Raw genomic sequence first — 21,611 nt, 5'->3', positions numbered from 1 at the left:
AAACGCCTTAGGAATGCTGCTCTGAGCATATCCCACCTCTCCTTGGTGGCTTGCACCAATGCTGTTGTACCATGATCTTGATTCCACTTTCATTAACATTGGAAAAATATCATCAAAAAAATATCCACTGAGGTATCATCAAAAGTGCCTGTGCTTAGAAATGTTGTAGGAGAGCTCCACGCAAGTGGTCTGTGTGTGTGTGTGTGTGTGTGTGTGTGTGTGTGTGTGTGTGTGTGTGTGTGTGTGTGTGTGTGTGTGTGTGTGTGTGTGTGTGTGTGTGAGAGAGAGAGAGAGAGAGAGAGAAATGTTGCAGGAGAGCTCCACGCAAGTGGTGTGTGTGTGTGTGTGTGTGTGTGTGTGTGTGTGTGTGTGTGTGTGTGTGTGTGTGTGTGTGTGTGTGTGTGTGTGTGTGAGAGAGAGAGAGAGAGAGAGATTCTGGGTGTGTGGTCGCGTTTGCCTATGTTAGCTCGCGGGGAAGTACCAAGCAAGAAGGGCGTGTGGTGATGCACACTAATAAGCACCCCTCGATTCCAGAAATAGAGGGGTTATTTTTATGCACCCATACCTATAGTGGTTGACTTCATTATGAACCTTCACATTATGTGAGTTGTCTCATTCAAGTCCACCGCTAGTTCAGAGCTCCAGCTAATCCAAAAGAGACCAGCTGTGAGGTGTATTCCCTTAGGGTTCTAGGGTTTATCAATCCACGGAGAAGTATTGTGGCAAGAGCAATTTCAAGAAGCAGTGTATGCAAGAGAAGCTCATAGGTTTGTGTGTACGAGCATGTGTGTTTATGTTTTGATACTTCTCGTAAGAGGGCAATACACGTCTATTGCTCATGCTAGTAATAATGATGCCATAGAGGTTAGTAGGAATGCCAGCTAATAATAGACTAGGAGTGGGTTACTTAGCTTTAAACAAGGTAGGTAGTTTTTAGGTGACAGAGTTACTCGACCAAAAAGGTATTTAAACCATACCTATTTTTGGTAGATGAGTTGGAGTAGCAACTCTAGGTTAGCACACCAAAGAGGGAAGCTGTCAACCAAGGGTTAGCCAACGACTTGTCAGCTAGATAAGTGTGTGTGTGTGTGTGTGTGTGTGTGTGTGTGTGTGTGTGTGTGTGTGTGTGTGTGTGTGTGTGTGTGTGTGTGTGTGTGTGTGTGTGTGTGTGTGTGTGTGTGTGTGTGTGTAGCTGTTTAAATCTTAACTAATAAGACATAATTGAATTTTCACATTCAAAAGACACCTGGCCAAGAAATAATGAACTGATATGTACAAAAATAACTCAGTATCAGAATTATTTAGGTACAATGATTGTAGGAAAGAGATCCTCTTTCAGTAAGACAAGTAGTAAAAGAACTTTCCCGTTCCTCAGTGAGTATATCATTAAAGTAAGGTTGCTTGCCAAAGAAAAGACAACCCTCCAAGATAAGATAGAGTCCTTACTTGCATCCATCCAAACAAGACAACAATTCAGTTAGCCTTGGATGTGTTTTACAGGTATCAATGGACCATATCAGTTGTTATCCATGTCCATCTTATAGGTTTTAGTTACTTTAGACAAGCTAGGTTTATTCATTAGAACTGGTATGTTTTAGCAATCTTTTCTTATTACTTCACAAATGAGTGTTACGATCTACTTTCTAAATGGTGAAGTCCATTAAGAGTCAAACTATTTCGAGAGCCATAGCTCAGTAGCTATGTAACCATATACTTACCTTCAGAATTAGTAAACCCATGGTATCAAAGGTACCCCTTTAGACAAAGGGATGTGAAATCCGACTACTTTTTGTCAACCAAAGGTATCAGATGAGGGTGATTACTACCTCGTTTTTTATAACCAATAAGATACCAGTATAACCGGTCAATAGAGTAGCAAGACTCCTTTTTCTTAATGTGGAACCTTATTTTTCAGAGCAATAGCTTGCAAGCTATACCAGAGCCGGAAAAAACCAGCCATATACTTACCTTCATCATCCCAAGATATCCATAAGTCATTAGCAACTTTTTAGGAACAGTAGTGTCCCAAGAGATTTAAGAACAGTAGCTCGGTTATTATGCCAAGAGCCCAAAGTAGTTGTTTACATACTTACCTTCAAAATTAATAGACCCATGATTTCATTATACCAGCTATTGGCATCCCTTTAAACAAAGAAAGGTAATATCCGGCCATGTTCGTGCAAGATATTAATCATTTTTTCCATACAATGTAACAACCTAAGGTACCAAACGAATATCTCCTTTTCCTAATGAGTAGACCAATAAAAAACCACATAACCTGTAAAGCCCGCAATTGCAAGGTCCTGCAGCGGCTATAACAGAGTCAAAAAAATCCTTAGCCAAAACCAACTTGTGCAGGTATTGCCTTAATTAATATAGTTGACGAACAATAGTCACCTTTTATGCATAAGAAGTTATTAGGACCAAACTATATCAGTGCCAGGTGTAGCAGCCGTTGAGAACAACCATGTTATCAAGCCAAACCAACACATACACACACACACACACATTAACTCAGGCTGATTTTTTTGTTCAATGAGAGAGCCCTACTCGCTCGTTCTGTGCTTTGTCTGTATGCTTCCAGATGATGACAACACATACCCCTATTTCCAAACCAAATGTTTTAACACATTATGCCTGCAAAGGTAAAGTCCTGCAGCGGGCTAAACAACAGAGCCAATATAACTGCCTGTAACGACAACCAGCTCATGCAGGTGTTCCCTTTATTAATACAAAACCCATAACCATGTACCTTACTACAAAACGCAGGTAAAGTCCTAAAGCGGCAAAAAAGCCAATATAGCAATCTGTATAGCTTACACCTTTCACTCAGGTGTTCTCCCCATTAGTAAAGTCAACAAAAAAGGCCTAAAATTAGTTTCTCTTTATGCACAAGCAGTCCCAAGGCCCACAACAATGCCCAGTTGTAGCAGTTTATATACCAAATTATGCAGCGGCTTTTTACAGAGCCGACGACCCCTAGATTACATGCAAGCATTCCCTTCAAAAAAACCATTACTCTGCTCAAATCCTAAGCCATATGGCTCAAAAGTTTGTCTTTACGTTTAAGACAAATACACAGTGTATAACTCAGACGGCATCTTTCTTTACCAACCATGCATAGTACTGCAACAACAATCAAACCAAAACCGAAGCTTTGTAGTAAGGTACCTGTGTTACTTGAGCTGCAAGTTCCATTTTAACAAGTTCAAACAGTGGAGAAAATGAGCAGAAAAAAAGACCTACTCCAGGGCTAAGTGAGGGCCAGAGTATGCCCTCACCTCAGTTTATATAGAATGGCATGCACGCTCCTAGAGCCAGCAGGTTGAATGCATTCGGCTGCCCTCAACTGCGCGAGCCTGTAAGTGCCAATGCCTAGGGAATGCGATAGAGAGTGGACAGGGGCCGCCTACCCCGTGTGATGATATCACTCGATTCTTCACGCTTTGATTAAGCGGGGTTAAAGTCCCATTATATGGCAGTTTCCATTGGCATGGCTAAAGGGTATCATTATTATGCAACCATGGGGGGGGGAGAGGGGGGGGGGGAGGTATTTTAAAGAACTTATGACAAGTATACTAGTGTGTGTGTGTGTGTGTGTGTGTGTGTGTGTGTGTGTGTGTGTGTGTGTGTGTGTGTGTGTGTGTAGTTGTTTAGATCTTAACTAATAAGACATAATTGAATTATTACTAGTGTGTAGTATACTAGAGTGTGTGTGTGTGTGTGTGTGTGTAGCTGTTTAGATCTTAACTAATAAGACATAATTGAATTTTTACATTCAAAAGACAGCTGGCCAAGGAACAATGAACTGATATGTACAAAAATAACTCAGTATCAGAATTATTTAGGTACAATGATTGTAGGAAAGAGGTCCTCTTTCAGTAAGATTGGTAATAAAAAAACTTCCCCGTTCCTCAGTGGGTAGTTCATCACAGTAATGTTGCTTGCCAAAGAAAAGAAAACCCTCCAAGATAAGATAGAGTCCTTACCTGCATCCATCCAAACAAAACAACAATTCAGTTAGCCTTGGATGTGTTTTACAAGTATCAATGGTCCATATCACTTGTTATCCATGTCCATCTTACAAAATTTACTTACTTTAGACAAGCTTTAAGTTTATTAGATTTTTTAGCATTCTTTATATATTCCTTCCAAAATTAGTGGTATAATCTACCTTCTAATTTGAGTGGTGAAGTCCACCAAGAATCAAGAGTTTTCTTTTAGAAAAAAATTTTAAGGAATAGTGAGGTTTACTTGCTAAGCCATAGCTTGGTAGCTATGCTTGAGCCCATAGTAGCAACCATATACTTACTAAGCACTAAAGTATCAAAAAAATTCCATTTTACTAAGTGGAACCTCATTTCTCGAGCCATATCTCGATATTTATGCCAAGTTTTGAGGGTACCAACCATATACTTACCTTCAATCTCCCAAGATTTCTTCATAGCTTGGTAGCTATGCTTTATACTAACAGTAGCAACCATATACTTACCAATCCGAAATAGAGTATCAAGTGGAACTTTATGTCATGAGCCAAAGGCCAGTTTTTTTTATGCTGAGAGTATATACTTACCTTCAAAACTTCAAGTTTTTCCTTAAGTATTCAATACAGTTCGGTAGTTTTCAGCCCTGTTTTTCTCCAAGATACCTTCAAGTTTCCATTGTCCTGGGTGCTAGATGGGTTAAGATAACCTTAACACCTTCTCCCCATATGAAATCATGAGGGAAGGTATTATGCCAAAGTCCAAGAGTTGCCATATTTCTTAAAACAGAAAAGCCAAACGTCTCCTTGTCGGTGTCAGACAGAATTTTATCACCAAAACAAGCATAAGCTTTCAGAAAACTCAAGGTTCCATTCACTTCTCATGCGGTCACTAGCCTTAGCTACAGGCCATAGCTAAATGCATTAGCTATATACTTACCCCCCCCCCCCCTCCCCCCCTTTCCCTTTTTTTTAACAAAGCCAAGTGATTAGTCATCATACAAAACATTGTAATGTTCGGTTACTGTTAGGCTTGAACAAAGAAGAAGAAGACCAGTGTCGGCTTAAAACAGAGCCCAAAAAAACCAGTGTCGGCTAAAAGAGCGCCCAGTGAAAAAGCCTGTATCGGCTTAAAACAGAGCCACCTTTTTTGAACAAACCTTAGTTAGGTTGGTAAACGACAGGGACCTGCAACGGCTTAAGCCAAGCCAAGATACCCAATGATGTATATTTTTCTCAAGAGACTAGTCAGCAAATCCCGCAATCCTTCTAATAAGTCCCATCAGTCGAAAAATATACATTGCTACCATATCTAAGGGCTACAGCAGTTTTTATGAAAAAAACCAGTCTACGCAGAGTATTGCCAAAACAACTTCGTAAAGAAAAAACCCTAATGAATGTTATTCAGTTCCATGTTATGCTATGAGCACTACTGCAAGTAGTATTAACTAACTGTTTTCGAAGCAACAAATAACCAAAAGATTTTTTTCAAAAAAGCCTAGAGAAAAACCTAAGTGTTTTGAGCGGCGAGCTCCATAGCTCGGACAGTGAAGCAGACGGTATATTGCCTTTAGTCAGAACAACAAAAACATACACAAGCTAAGTGAGGGGCAAGGTGCGCCCTCACCTTATTTATAGAGATTGAGCTGCATTTTCCTAAGCGTGATCGATGAGAGAGGCAAGCCACCCTGCTGTGTAGCGTCTTCAAGTGATGCACAGAAAGCCTTGCTAGGGGAGATCCATACCCCAGATGCGCAGGCTGCCTACCATTTGCAATGAGAGCTCGGCGTTTTACTCACGCCCAATTCTAGGAGAGATTTGTTATGCAAGGGCATAGTCCCACAGGCCATAAGTTGAATGTTATAAGTCAGTATCCCACGAGTGCTTCAGGATTGGGGGGGGGGGGGGGGGGGGGGGGGATATATAGAAGGAGGGAAAAACTAAAGCCTTAATAGTACTACTGTGTCTGTGTGTGTGTGTGTGTGTGTGTGTTGTGTGTGTGTGTGTGTGTGTGTGTGTGTGTGTGTGTGTGTGTGTGTGTGTGTGTGTGTGTGTGTGTGTGTGTGTGTGGGTGTGGGTGTGGGTGTGAGAGAGAGAAAGAGAGTGCTTATCCGTTGGCCGTTGACACAGGAAAGGGAGGGGGGGAGAGAGAAAGAGAGAGAGAGAGAGAGTGAACGAGGGTGGGGAGAGAGAGAGAGAGAGAGAGAGAGAGAGAGAGAGAGAGATGGAGAGAAAGCGGGTGAGGGGAGTGTGTGTGGGTGTGTGTATGGGGTTGTGTGTGTGTGTGTGTGTGTGTGTGGAAAGAGAGAGAGAGAGAGAGAGAGAGAGAGAGAGAGAGAGAGAGAGAGAGAGACTATTCCTTACGCCTTCTTAGCTGGTGACGAGCAAGGGAGAGAGAGAGAGAGAGAGAGAGAGAGAGAGCTTGGCCGCTTGTAGTGATAATGGAGGGGGGGAGGGGGGGGATGCGGTCCCTTCTGCATGCGCATGAGCAAGGGGGGGGATGGCGGCAACCTGCAATTAGGAAGAAAGAAAAAAAAATTGTTTATTATAAGCTCCCCGAATGGGGTTGTTCCGATGGTCGTAGCCTCTCAAAGCCGGCCATCAGTGTCAAAGATGAAATTTGTGTGGTTGAGTCTGAATTATGTCATATTATGGACTCTATAAAGATTCCCCAATCCTAAGCCTAGTGTTATGGCATACTCTTAGCTAAGAGTTGTTCATGCTTTGTAATTCTCATTAAGTTGAAGGCTTACTTGTCTCACTGACTACACTTCTATATAATTGTCTGATTTGAATAATACAACTCCAGTTTCATTTCTCGGTTTTAATGTCATAATCTCTTTTCAATTCTAGTTTTATCTTTCAGTTACTCTTTGGTCTGATCTGAAGTCTTATGTATGGTATGAGCTAACTTTAACTACCAACCTAGAATAGTTGTCTAAGGCACATTCCAATGGTTGTGGACCTTGTTGAAGAAGAAGAACCCTTGCGAGTGCCCGAAAACAATGTCTGTAAAATAAGAGATGAGAGTCAACTTCCTCGAACCTCTTCACTTTAGAAATGCTACTGCACAAAAAAAACAAGTCTTCCATAACTCAAAAAATTTCTATTTTTACATCAATGTGTGGAGGGTGTTGTGCTCTTCAATTGAGGCTATAGATCGCCCAAATCGGAGTTTGGATGAAGAAGTTGTGATCAAAAGAGTGAATCAATGTCTACTATGTCAAAATGGCTGCGAGAGAGAGAGAGAGAGAGAGAGAGAGAGAGAGAGAGAGAGAGAGAGAGAGAGAGAGAGAGAGAGAGAGAGAGAGAATGGACCAAACATTTTGCATGCCCTCTAAAACCTTGAACATGAAAAGATCTTTCTTCTCCACATGAGAGAGAGAGAGAGAGAGAAATCTACTAGATTTTATAAGACACACCAATTAGCTAAACCTACTTTTGCACCTAAAAGCATCGGGCAACCATTGGCTTTTCGTAGCGCCCAACTGACTTGAGGGTTGCAGACTACACATCTAGCATTCTAGACATCAGCAATGTCAAGCAAGTTCGGGGACCTAGGGTAGTCTAATGGGCACAAGGGGGCTCTCTCTCTCTCTCTCTCTCTCTCTCTCTCTCTCCCCTTAAGTAGTGCCATGGCCCCCATTTCATGCTCAAGCTTGAGTGAACATAGTTGCTTCTTTGTCCCCTACCATCTTTGCTCTCCTTGCTCTTTATAAGACACACCAATTAGCTAAACCTACTTTTGCACCTAAAAGCATTGGGCAACCATTTGCTTTTCGTAGCACCCAACTGACTTGAGGGTTGCAGACTACACATCTAGCATTCTAGACATCAGCAATGTCAAGCAAGTTCGGGGACCTAGGGTAGTCTAATGGGCACAAGGGTGGGCTCTATGTACTCTCTCTCTCTCTCTCTCTCTCTCTCTCTCTCTCTCTCTCTCTCTCTCTCTCTCTCTCTCTCTCTCTCTCTCTCTCTCTCTCTCGCTTCTTAAGTAGTGCCATGGCCCCCATTTCATGCTCAAGCTTGAGTGAACATAGTTGCTTCTTTGTCCCCTACCATCTGTGCTCTCCTTGCTCTTTATGCAGCTCCTCTCCCTATGTGTGTGACTATTGTTGCATAGCACCAATCAAGGGCACGCCTCAAACAAGCACTCCAATAAGGAATTCCAAGAAGGTTTTTATTTAACAAATGATAAAGTAGAACCCCCATACTTGCAAATGCTTATGTTTTTATGGTTGTGTTAGTGTGTTTATCTACTCAATCTAAGTAGTTTTATTGTATGAGTAGGGTCAAGGATGTACCCACAGCTTATAGAAAATATTGTTGTTCAGCAAAGGAGTTTAGTGCAAAGTATGAGTGAGGGCAAGCTACCAAAAGATCTCACTGAAATGGAGTGGCCCTCATACTAGTGGCTTATTGTTTTCAAGGCCCCCTACTAGAAGGAGGCAAAAGTATATCTTCACATTGTGCAATCCAGCTTTGTGAATATTGTCTTCTCTACCATAAGCTTAATTAGGCAACCTCTTCAATTGGTGAGTTGATGACCGGGTTTGCTAGGGGCTTTGCTTATGAGAGAGATGCAATGGTTCCCCTTGGCCACGGAAACATCAAATTGTGTGGGCCCTCCTTAAAAGTAAGATGCATAAAGGGGGATTAAAAAGGAAACTAAATGAATTCCACAATGATTAAGGTGTTGGAAATTTGCTACACTTGGTTTGTATTGTGTTGTCTACATTAGTTATGTCTAAGTAAAGCTTCAACCTGTTGAAGTTGTTTAAAAGCCCCTCTACATGGAGTGGGTAGTTTGCATTGCCACATATCCTACTCATTGACATAAAAATTACCACACAACATGTTTCTTTTATTTGTAGCTACTAGAAATGCTAAATAGCTATAATGTCGCTACGAGCACTCCACCACAAGAGGATCTAGTTGATAGATCACCACCCAGCCATGAGACAATGAGATTACCCCTCATCCTCGGACCCTTATAGGTGTGTTATGTTGTCCACATTGGTCCGGCCACTCGGGAACTACGATCGCGGGCGTCCTGCCTTGAATCTCACCTTTCCCACACAGCCTTTACAAACTCTATGTGACAATTTACCCCCCCCCCCCCCCCCCCCCCCCCCCCCCCCCCCCCCCCCCCCCCCCCCCCCCCCCCCCCCCCCAACAAAAGATTTTTCATCCTCAAAAACAACATGGAAAAAAACTCTCAAAAATCGCACTCCGGCTCTGATACCAATGTTAAATACCTATAATGCCGCTATGGACACTCCACCACAAGAGGGTTTGGTCGATAGTTCAGCATCCAACCATGAGAGAATTAGATTACCCCTCATCCTTGGACCCTTATAACGTGTGGTGATGTCCACATTGTTCTGACCCCCCAGACACTACGTCCAGGCGGTCTCCCCCTAAACCTTTCCGATTGAATGAATGAAAGCCGATCAACTTGGATGTAGCCATTATAGGCTACATGGCATTACTCATGCCCCCTTATAAAGAGTTTTCATCTTCAAAAACAAGGGGAAATTCTCTTAGCTACGGCATTCCCAAGCTGCCGCTTCCTCGTCTAAGTATGTCCACTTAACTAGTATTTCATGGTACACTTTATGATGTCTTTGTCTATCTTGATACCCTAGAATCCTTTCCGGTTCATGTAATGCCTTTGGCGGCTCTATCAAGTCAACCAAAATCTTCGGAAAGAAACTATATTCTCCAAAATGTGAACTGATTTCTTCAGTTTACTAATGTGGAAGCCAGGGTGAACCTGAGAACTCTCAAATAACTCAAGTTTATATGCTACATCCCAATCTTTTTAAGACCTTTAAAGGGACCACAGTATCTAGGAGAAAGTTTGTCACACTTTTTCGCTTTCATAGTTTTTGACTTTGCAAGAACCTTTAGGAATACAAAGTCACCTTCTACATAGGTAACTTTTCTTCTTCCTTTATCAGCATATGTTTTAACACGATCTTGTATACTACAAATGCTTTCCTTTATTGCCTTTAGCCTATCATTCATATCTTCAAAGAAATCCTTGACATATTGAATATTCTCATTTCCTAAGCCTATAGCCATAGGAGATCTCTATTGGAAACCATAATCAACATAACTCGGTGTAAATCCAATTGTTTAATGTTTGAAAATGTCGTAAGAAATTTCCAAAATGAGTGAGTATCCTCCCCAATTAGACTGCTTCTTACTTACATAAAAATGCAATATGTCCTCTAGGATTTGGTTAACGCTTTTTGGTTTGACCAATAGATTGCGGATGATTTGCTATACTCATACTCAGAGAATTATCCAACTTTTTGAAGACTTCCCTCCAAAATTACTATTGAACTTTTTATCTCTAGATGACCCTATATCTGTGAGCAGGCCATATAGCTTGTATAGATATTCAATAAAGATATTTGCCAACCCTGGCATTTTAATCATTTTTTAATGGCAATAAACTTTGCTATTTTGGTCAACCTATCCACTACCACCCACACAAAATCATTTCCTCAACTCATCTTGGGTAAACCGATAATAGTCCATGGAAATGCTTTCCCATTTTCCCTGAGGAATCTCCAAAGGATGGAGTAGCCCCCCAACCTTGAGACGTTTATGTTTATTGACTTGAAACTTATTGCAATTCATAACATAAGTCTAGACGTCCTTAAACAAACTAAGCCAATGAATTGTCTTTTAACTAGTGCATATGTCTTTTGAATCCCGAGATGATCGGCACTTGGACTATCGTGACTTTCTTTCAGAATTCGGGACCAAAAGTCATCCAATAGTTGGTACCCACACTCTACCTTTGTAGAGTAAGTACCCGTCGTCAATGGAGTAGTTAGCATACTTCTCCCCCCGACGAAGTTTATCATCCCCCTTTGAAACTGAAGATGCCAAAGGTGATGAAGGGTCTACGTTAGAGCTCTTTGGCCCCAAACTATACCGGAAAGTCTTGATTAGTCTCTCTGTACTAATTCTTACTTCCCTACTTATCACACCTACGGCTTGTCTCTCCTTTCGACTAGCACTACGTGCCAACAAGGGAGGTGGTCGTGTCTATGAAGTAGTGCGATCATGTACAACTCGCCAGACCTCTGTAAAGGATGGTGTGCTCACATAACCCTCATAGTGATTCCAAGAACTCATTTTTGAAGACTGTGAAGCTTCATTCATATGCGACTAATTGCAACCGCCATTACATTATATTTACCTCTCTAGTAATGTATATGAAGGTCAAACTCCTGTAGGATTTCCGTCCACCTACCCTTCAATTTATTTATGACTTGAAAGTCATTTCAAAATTTCATGATCTATCTAGACCTTAAAAGTGGCACCATATAAATGGTGTCTCCTCCTTTAAGTGCATGTACTATAGCCAATAACTCTCGCTCATAGTTCAAGAAGTTGCGTTAGGCAAGATCTAAATTTTTAATTTCAAATGCAATCAGGCGTCCCCTTTGTATAAGCATGGCTCCAACTGCCTCATTACTTGCATCTATCTCCAAGAAAAACAGCTTATTCGGATCCACTATAGTCAATATAAGTGCAGTCGTTATAGCCACCTTAAGCTTTTCAAAGCTTTTCTATTGGTCTTCCTCCCAACTTATGTTCTTACTTTTTGCCCTCAACTGGTCTGCCAACAAGACTATGATCTTTACATAGTCCTTTATATATTGTAGGTAAAAGCTCGATCTACCCAAGAAAATCTACAGTTCTTTGAGAATTTTTGATACTGGCCACTCGAGAATAGCTTCCACTTTCTTAGGTTCCATCTGCATTCCCTTTGCGGATATGACGTGATCCAAATAATAAATCTCGGTCTCAGAAATCACATTTTCTTTTCTTCGCAAATAATTTATGTTATTTCAACAATTCGAACACCAGACACAAATGTTCTAAGTATTCTTTTTGAGATTTACTATAGAGTAGTATATCTTCTAGGAAAACTACTATGAATTTTCATAAGTATAGACATAAAATGTTGTCCATTATTGTCATAAATATCGTTGGTCAGGTGCTCGAAGTTGAGAGCATAAATTCTAAGTTGAAGATGCAATTTCAGCTTGTGTAGAGCTTGTGGTTTGAGGATTTTTTAGTAGATTTGGGCAAAGAATCACAGAGGCGTTTACACACCATCAAAGTGGTCTCTTGAGAGATGCAGTTTTTCGAGCACATAGGTGGAGCTTCTTTCACAAGTTTCCACGGGATACTTTGCCAGTGATTTTGTGCTTCAATCTATGGTCTTTGCAGATGAATTTGCATATGGTTATGGCACATGGTTGATTCCCATTGTACATGCATTTCGGTGAGCACTTTTGAGTGTCGGTGAGCTCTCTTAAGAGCATTGTTTCCATATTGATTAGTTTTTTGGATTGCACCTCTTTCAGCGCTTGCTTATGTGCAGTCTCTCCCTTGATGTACGTTGGATGTGGATTGTCATTGTATGTGAAATTATGGAGCCATTTTGGCATTTCTACTCATTGGCATTGAGTAATGGGTTTGGTTTATGGTTTTGAGTCCTCTTTCGAGAACTATAGTAGTCGAGGTTTACACCCACTTTGCCATATCTTTTTGTTGACAAATTTTGTCAATTTATAGTGGCCGAGAGCTTCTCCCACTTTGGCATCTTGGATACAGTTTATGGTTGAGATTTGCATTGAGATTTTGCTCCAGTTATAGAGGTGACTCTGCTTTATAGAGGTGACTCTGCTGGCTTTTTGCCTGGTTTTATGCACTTTGTGACAAGTGCTAGAGAGTTGTTAGCCAAGTTTTGGCTTGTGTCTATGCAGATGGTCATTTCGCTTGCGCTCTCATTGTGTATGGTCATTATTTATGCATGATTGGTTCTTATTTTTAGCAGAGGGTTATGCGCTTTATGCTATCATTGCCATAGTTTTGGTGATAGGTCTTTGATCAACCAGTTTTCTTTTGCATTGTATTGAGCAAATATCCTCTTGTAGACCGTGCATTTACACTTGCTGTGGACAGATCTATAGACTCGTTTTGCGCTTAGTTATGGCATTTTGTAGTAACAGTTCGTCATTGGATACACAGGTTGGTGTATCAAGTAGATCTCAGAGGAGCAGACATATGATTTGTTGGCATTGTAGCAAACCAGGGCACATAAGGAGATGTTGTTTGAGGCATTGGAGACAACGGGGAGAATTTTGTTGGTTGTTGTTGAAAGTATGACTGTGGTAGACACTCCTACTTCCGCAAGTTTACCCAGACATGCGTGGAATTTATCTCACGATTGACAACTAAACAGCAGTGCTTTACGCCATGTTACTCCTCGCAAGGAGTGGTTTAACATGTTTTCTACTCTGAGACAAGATGGTGTTCATGCTATGGGTGACATTCATTTGTACTTTGTCAGTGGGAGTATGCTTGTGCTCCATTACGTTCAGTATGTGCCTGATGCTCGTAGAAGTTTGATCTCCATCTCGCAGCTCAAAGATCATGGGTGTCATGTTCAGTTGACATATGAGTCTTACTTGACAAGGAGAGGTTTGCTTGTGATAGCGTGAGGCCATCATGGTGCTCGTTCGACTCTTCTCTACATTCTTGGTGTTAGAGATGCCATAGTCTCTGTGAGTCTGTCGCCATGCATACGTTTGTAGTCTAGGCGAGTACACTTTGCTAATGAGTAGTGTAACACTTCGCTTGTTGTTCATGTAGGGTCTGAGGACAGGGACATGTAGAGCAGGATAGCTCTTTGATTGCATGACTAGAGCAGTCATCGCTGGTGGTGACAGATTCTGTGTTTTGCCAGTCAAGGAGCAAAGCAGTAATTCACGTGTAAGACGGCATAGTCTCGATTACATTATAGTCATACCAACGAGAGACTGGATATGTATCTTTCCTGGATGAACTCTAGAGTGTTGTGCATGACATATATGTAGATGCACAGCTAGAGCGGCAATGCTCTAGCGAGACACAGCAAATTGATCCTCTTAGGATATAGATGCCTCCTACCATGTAGATGAGCGATATGGATTTCTTTGACATGCGGGTATGCCAAGACAAGTAGAGCATGGTACGATGGATGCAGGGATGGTCTTAGTCTTGAGCACCCTTGATTCATCACATTTATTTGTCTCTAGTCTTGATGGTGCAAGGATTGCACTTAGTGCAGAGGCGATTGCCAGGGATAGGTTAGCTGAGGTTACACGAATTTCATCAGCATTTGGGACTCTCATATACAACCTCTTACTGTCGATACCCGACATAGCAGCTACAGTGAGAGCATTTGCAGTTTGGACTCACAATAGCATGATGCATCGGGGAGTAGTGCAGGTCATTATAGGTACTTGCAAGGTCTACATGTTGATTCTAGCAAGGACATACGCTTCCGCACACCGCTAGAGTCTATACAACAGCATGCATCGGCTTCGAGAGAGCCAATAGGCATAGGTTGAGATGACTTTCCTCCTTATACCTCATGTACATACTACTAGGTCCTATAGTAGTACCACTTATCGGCACATTTGCCTTTAAGTAGGATATTATTGGGGTAAAGGTGGTGTGCCTCTTACACCGGGCTGGACACGCCAGAGACGCCCGACCAGCCAGTACTTGTACACTATTCTTTACTAATAGAAGAATAAGGGACTCTCTCACACAAACATTGTGGTGAGCTGCTCCACCCACACAGCACTGCGTTCTTACTTCTTCCTGTCTGCACACGCACCACTTTCACGCACTCACAATAGGTCTTTCCCTCAAGAGGGTAGTGTCTAAACCTCTAAATAAAAGTACGTCGAGCTTGGTTTCATTATCTTCATCAAGAAGTTAAGCATACATATCAAGAGAATGAAAAGGGTGAGTGGGTTTATCAGGGCTTCTTAGAGCTTTATGAGCTCTGTAAAACATCAATTGATTAGTGTAAAAACTCTCACTGATCTCTATACATCTCATGGGTGCACTATAAGCCTTTTAAACATATCTTCAAACGAGTAGATGATTGGCATTGGAGAGAAGCCGATGTCGAGAGCAATTGTGAACACCAAACCATTTGTGCAAGCTTTGCAAGACATCAAAGAGTGAATGACATGGTGATTAGCGCAATTAGAAGCTAATAATCTCACATTTAGTGCAGTGAATAGCATTCTAAACACTCTACAACTTCGATAATCTACAGCTAGCGTGTGGTATGTTGGATGAAATCGCGTGAAATTTGATGAGGATGTAGCACTCAGTAGGGTGCAACTTCTCCTACAAGGAATTGCGTTGTTTTGTAGCATAAAGCGAATATGAGCCGCATGTGTCGTGTGGGCTTGTTCTGCAATCAAGCTAAATCGGGAGCTAGGGGGTTTAATTGGCCGCATTGATGCAACAAGGGGGTGCGCCCTAAGCTGGGCCACAACTTTTGTGTTGAAGGAGAACTCAAAAGAAGCATCTACAACGTGTGTTGAGCTTTGCAAGTGGGGTATGCTGATTTGTCTCCCCTTTTCCATGAAAATCTCAACGGAAGTAGGACCCATTTTGACTTTATGAGAGCTAATCGGCCAAAATTGGCTTGGGGCCTTGAAAGAAGAAGGTTTCTTCCATTTTCAATGCATGAGTACTTGACCCAACAAAAGGGGAAAATAGAGGATGCACCGCCAAAAGGGTTTCTTAAAACTACTCCCTGAATCACTTGATTTGTTTAATGAAGGGTAGTGGCACCTTGACTTCATAAGGTACATGCCCGAGGCATTAACCAAAGCAAATATGGATTTTGTACATAAATGGAAGAGTACTAGTTGCTAAAGCGATGGTAGAATTGTTAAACCTAGGAATGAGCCATAGGCTCTAATACCACGTGATAGGATTACCATACTCAAGGAGGATGGGTTAGTGTCTCATTCATGATCGGACAACACTAATCCTTAGTATGAAAAAATACTTACAAAACACAAGATGATAGAAATTGGTCAAGTTCTCATTGGAGCATGAAGTTACATTGCATTTGAGCATAGAAATGAGCACAATATATAGGAGAAAAAGTGGCAACTTGAGTGACATCATCAATGAGGTAGAAAATCGTTCAAATCAACCCAAGAGGAGAGTATCAAGTGGCAAAACTCGTGCACACCTTTTTGGGGCTATTTTTTACCTATCGATTGTCTTCATATGCAAGTGGAAAGGTGCTAGAAAAGTCCATGGCTAATGTACACATATGTGGGCATCATTTTGGATATGTGATCATGCATGTGGACTTGGGGAGAGTCCCCATACTAAGGGCATAAGGTAGGCTTACCCAACATAATCACCCCTCTCTCTACTGAGAGTCGCAAAACACCGTCAAAATCGATAGCGCGTCGAAAAAGTCCTCTACAGGACTCAAATCATGCACAAAGTCGATGGAGATCATGGCCGGTAGATCTTGTAGCCGAATCCGACGTAGCAATAGCTATGCATTACATTTCTTGAAGATATGTAAGCTCGAACGGCTCCTTATATCCCAACACAAAGATCCTCTTGGCGAGCTTAATTCTTTAAGCCTTGAATTTATCCTTGAATTTTTTAGCTCTTTAGTGACCTGTAATACTATGTAAAGCCCTTCTTTGCTCTCTGTTTTCCCCGGTCTTCCCGAGGATTGTGGCAATCCAACAGACAAGGGCAGCAAGGGGTATACGCTCCTCCCTGTTTTTGTGTTTGTGGTGAACCTGATTGCAAGTGAAACATGGATAGCTTGGAGCTCTTTAAACGAAGAGGTGGCGGAAACACAACGTAGGCGGAGCTGGAGCAAGCAACCCCCTGGCACTGCAGAGCGGCAATGGGTTGTGTGGGGACGGAGTACTAGTCGACGGCGTTGTAGGGTGACGAAACTTGCGGGCGACCATCTGTCGTGGCCGACAATCGACGATGCTACAAGGTTGTACCGGAAACGACGGGAGACACAAGAAGCACATGTGCACAATGCTACAAGACTGTAGAGTGTTGATGGCAACGAGGTGGTAGCTCTACGAAGCAGTGACGCTACAAGAGGCAGAAAGAGGCGGCTCTAGCTGGGGATGACGAGCAATGCCAACAACGCTTGTACAATGCTCAACGACGGTAGCAGGTGGCTTAAAGCTTAGGTGGGTCCGTTCGCACGAAACTCGACACCAAGCTCTAACACCAATGCTATAAACCTATAATGCCGTTACGGGCACTCCACCACAAGAGGGTCTAATCAATAGCTCACCACCTAGCCATGAGAGAATGAGATTATCCCTCACCCCTGGACCATTATAAAGTATGGCCCACCGTCCACATTGGTCCGACCGCCCAGGCTCTACAATCGGGTAGTCTCCCCTTGAATCTGCCTTTTCGCCTCAACAACCGAAAGGCGGTCAACCTCGACATAGCCATTACATGCTACGTGACGAGAAAAGTAGAACCTCTGGACATTTCTAATATGTGCAATAATTATTAGTGAGTTGGAGCAAGTGAAATGTAGCTAGAAGAATTGAGGAAATGGTAACGTAGCAGAGATAACACAAAAACAAATTGAGACCTGAGTGCTCTCAAAAGTCCTACCGATGGTAGGCTCTTGAATTAACGTTGTTAAATTCAAGGAAGAAATACCTACAGGTAAAGTACTCCAAAAAAACCCTTGAAGACGCTTCAAAAAACCACTCCAGATCACTAGTATCAATGCTATTTACAACGATTAAAAAGCAGTAGTTAAAACACTGTGTTAAAGCACTCGCAAGACTTCAATGCCTAATTTGTCACACTAATGTTTATATATAACTACTCTACACATCCAAATGGCGCACGGCAAGGCAAGGCAAGGCAACCACAGTGTAAATTACCAAAGCCTAGCAACTAGTTCCACTCATGCCGAGGGAAGACAATGCAGTTGCTAATAAACAATTATTCTTGGACCATCACCTTGTGTTTTGCACACATCTTTATACATACACAAGATCAATTATTTAACTCTGTTCGTCAAAACCATGTTCAGTACAGCACTACCCGCCTCACTGTCATCTTTCACAACCTCACAACTTTCTTTCTATTCATCTTGGACCATCAACTTCCAAAAACCATGCATAATTGTCTGCATAATCGTCAATTGAACCATCCACCAAGTCTAGAATCTCAGAAATATGTCGCGGCAATTGTTGCTGCCTCAAAATCTTAATGCTTGATCATAATATACATATTTGCACAAGTAAAAAGATCATACTTGTCTTTGTGCTTTTGTCCACAACACCACCACCCATGTCTGTGAGAGCAAGACGTGTGATCAACATTGTGGAAATAAATAGTGCTCATCGAGCTCTAGTGCTATGTTATGACACTCATGTGTGCAAGAGACCATATGGCACAATATATGCTCCACCAGCCCCAACCTTCTCAATTCACAACACAAGCTTTCAGGCCCATCTATGTGAGACCATATAGCACATCATCAGGCTCCACCAGCGCCGACGACCATGAATTGCAACACAAGCTTTCAGACGCACAAATAGGATGTTCATAGTTGGAATGCACACAAAAAGATGTTTAAAGCCAGCTGGCCTTGCACAATTTGAGCACATCCAACATTCAAAGGACTTGGGTGAAGCCATTGCATACTTATGCATAGGAGCACCACTTAGTACATTGTATATTATGCTACGACAACCCTCATCATGCATGCTCCTTTCCATTTGTCAATGTAGCAAAAAGTTCTGGGGTGCACATATTGATCACACACTGCATTTGGTCAATATACTCCAAAACATGTTGGCCCTTACCACCAAATTTGCATATCTTGCAAACTCTAAGACCATGGCACACGACATCTATTAATAGATGATCTAGGGGAATTCCTTGCTGGATCACATAACTTAGGCCTTGTGAGACAGTGAGACCTTATGGTCCAACCTTTTTCTACATAACCCTTTCCGAGGTCAACCAGCTCTTAATTATATTTTCCTATTTCTGATTATATTTGTCTTTCACCAAGAAAAGCACCCCACTATTGCTTACTTTCAATTGAAAAAACAAGCCACACAAGAAGCAGACAAAAGGCAAAGCATCAACAGACCCCAAGTCTGCTTCACCCCTACTTCTGTTTCTTGTAACAAGTGGTCTCTTTTGCATTACAAGGTGATGATTTGCGCAGATTCTCCAATTAGAAGCCTCTGCTTTATACTCCTATTGGATTGGATGAGACTGGGGCGAGATAGTAACTTCCCACCGTTCTATGTGAGCTGAGGGGTGTGGCAGCAGGAAAAGGCGAGCTCTTTGACTCCACCATAATCTGAACCCAGACAACTCGAATGCACCCACCGTCTGAAGTTTCTCCCAAGTTCTCTTCGCATTGAGTTGCTACACCCCCATGATGCTACTTTAGACTGCACAAAGGCAATTCTCACTGTGATGACCATACCCATTATCTAAGAAAGTGACATTCAATCGACAGGTTATGTCATGCTCTAAGCCATTGTTTCTATGAATACCTTGTAATGTTTCAACTTAAATTGCACACAAGCATTCAGACCATAGGACAACTAGCATTTGGATGTGATATTACTGTCCGTGGCTGTTGCAGAGAAGTATATTACACTTCTTTTTCTTCACTGACACTCTACAATAATTATGCTTCCCAGGGTATATCTGAAGTCAGACAATACGAAACATTACCACCAGCAAGAATGCCCAATGGTCCTTACGTGATTTCCCTTGGCAAATCTCCTCTCACCCAAGTCTTGTATGGCTTGAAACCCCACCAATAGCATAAAAACCAGTCACAACCAAGTCCTGCCCACTACAAACTCTACAAAACATTGAAGATGAGTATTGCCCAAGTTAACACTACTCTTGACAAACATTGAAGACGAGCATTGCCCGAGTAAATCCCATGGCAGAACCCTACTCCCGAACAATACACACAAATTTGTGAACAATTAGCACAAGAAGTGGCTCTCTCATCCACTAATGTTATATATATAGGGAGCATGCTGCCATAGCAAAGGCAAAAATGGAAATTTTTTGGCATCAACTTTTACCAAGAGCGCAAATCCAGCACAAACCTGATGCTTTGTGGCATTGGACGTCAAGCTTACTCCTGTCTTCACTGCATTTGATCAAAGCTGATCATGGCTAGAAAAGAGCGGCTTGTAACATTAGGTACTTCGAAGTCACAAACACATTTGGTGGCAGAGACTAATTCAAATATCCTTAAGGAGACATAACTACACAACACGTATCTGAACACTAACAGATTAATGATCGAGGACAGGCAGGAAGCCCCATGTTTGCATGGACTCATATCAATCCAACTAAGTCTAAAACTTTACAATGTCCCAGATAGCCAAACGATGTCTTTTACAATAAAAAGGCAAGCAATCACACAGCCGGAACACACATGAAAGCTTCATCATTAGGCAGGGAAGCATGACAGGGGACTGATTTCTAACCTTTAGAAATTATCAATAGTTGGAGGGGCGGCGCCGACGGCCACCTTCAAACTCTTTCCTGAGGGGCTTGGGTGGGGGGTCAGGTTTGTTGGGGTCAGGTTTCTTCAAAGAAAGGACCTCTCTACCAGAGCCACCGCGGGTGACTACTCGCACAGTCACTTCTTGTCCGGGCTGGAAGATAGACCTGAGCTTTTCAAGGCCACCAAGAAAACCTAGATCCTGGGCAGGTAGGAACGCCTCGCGCCCACTTGGCATAGTAACCCAGTAACCCACAGGCATTGCCTTGCGGATGGTTGCTTGGAAAGTGTTGGGATCACCTGGTTTGAGCATCTTTTCCGGGTCCATATCCACGACTATGTCATCGTAGTAGTCGTTGTAATTGTTGTTGTATCTATTGGAGCTATAGGCAGCAGAGACGTGGAACCCTTTGCTCGTTAAAGGCGATAACGCTGCGGGCATGAAGAGAGCCTTAAGGTGGGCTCTACCAGCTATGGAAAATGCTTGAGGGTTCTGCGCCAATCTGCATAAGTGTTGAGCCCCGGCCTGTGCTGCCGGAGACGCTAGAAGGACACCTGGAGGACTCATTTCGGAACAAACGCACAGAGAAACGAAACCTGCGTAAACCCTAGCAGATAACTATGTTCCAACTCGACATTATATACATCGCCAACATTATCTTGTGCCCCTTGCAAAATATCTTCTTCCTGTATTTGTAAACAAGTGATAGACATCATACACGGTTTTATTGATGATTCAAAAAGACACATTGTTAAAAAGTCAATTGTAGATTCCCGAATAGGTGCTACATTTTTCCTTGTTAGGACATCATACACGGTTTTATTGATGATTCAAAAAGACACATTGTATAGGTGCTACATTTTTCGGAGAAAAAAAAATCTAAGCGAGTCTTGCCAGATGCACAGAGAAGTAAGAGTAGCACCGTCAAGGTCTCGATTGAAGTGCACAAGGGTATCTTGATTACATCGTGCAAAGGAGAGAGAATGGGAGTGTATGGCAGCACACAGAGGAGAGAGAAGGGGAGCCGACATGCAGATGCGAACGTAAGATTTGTTTTTTTTTTTGTTATACGTCAGGCCCCATGGAGCAATGTCACCTGGGCGCTAAAGTGGTTACAAGAGGATTGAGAGGGTGTTTGTTGGGTTGGTGGGGGTTCCAATCTGAATAACTCTTTTGTAAGGGTAGTGACACATTCACTTGAGAGGAGAGAGAAGGAATCT

At 42.2% G+C, this 21,611-nt stretch overlaps 1 protein-coding gene across 2 annotated transcripts; it reads right to left on the bottom strand.

The window, feature by feature from the left end:
• Window positions 1-3,971: 3,971 nt before the first annotated feature.
• On the bottom strand, window positions 3,972-21,055 carry LOC147454868 (uncharacterized). 2 transcript variants are annotated; one of them, XM_086516691.1, is made up of 2 exons: window positions 20,374-21,055; window positions 3,972-3,989 (listed from the first exon to the last, which is right to left on the bottom strand). In XM_086516691.1, exon 1 carries the CDS (start codon window positions 20,956-20,958, stop codon window positions 20,386-20,388), a length of 573 nt encoding a protein of 190 aa, XP_086372817.1. In that variant the 5' UTR covers window positions 20,959-21,055; the 3' UTR covers window positions 3,972-3,989; window positions 20,374-20,385. The 2 variants fall into 2 exon arrangements, with proteins under 2 accessions (XP_086372817.1, XP_086372816.1); XM_086516690.1 differs by lacking the exon at window positions 3,972-3,989 and adding an exon at window positions 18,908-19,308.
• Between the last annotated feature and the right edge of the window lie 556 nt (window positions 21,056-21,611).

This window comes from Adiantum capillus-veneris, chromosome 7 (assembly GCF_014529385.1).
Source record: "Adiantum capillus-veneris isolate H3 chromosome 7, ASM1452938v2, whole genome shotgun sequence".
Lineage (NCBI taxonomy): Eukaryota > Viridiplantae > Streptophyta > Polypodiopsida > Polypodiales > Pteridaceae > Adiantum > Adiantum capillus-veneris.
The sequence above is the reverse complement of the archived record's forward strand: the minus strand, read 5'-3'. Positions and strand labels throughout refer to the sequence as shown.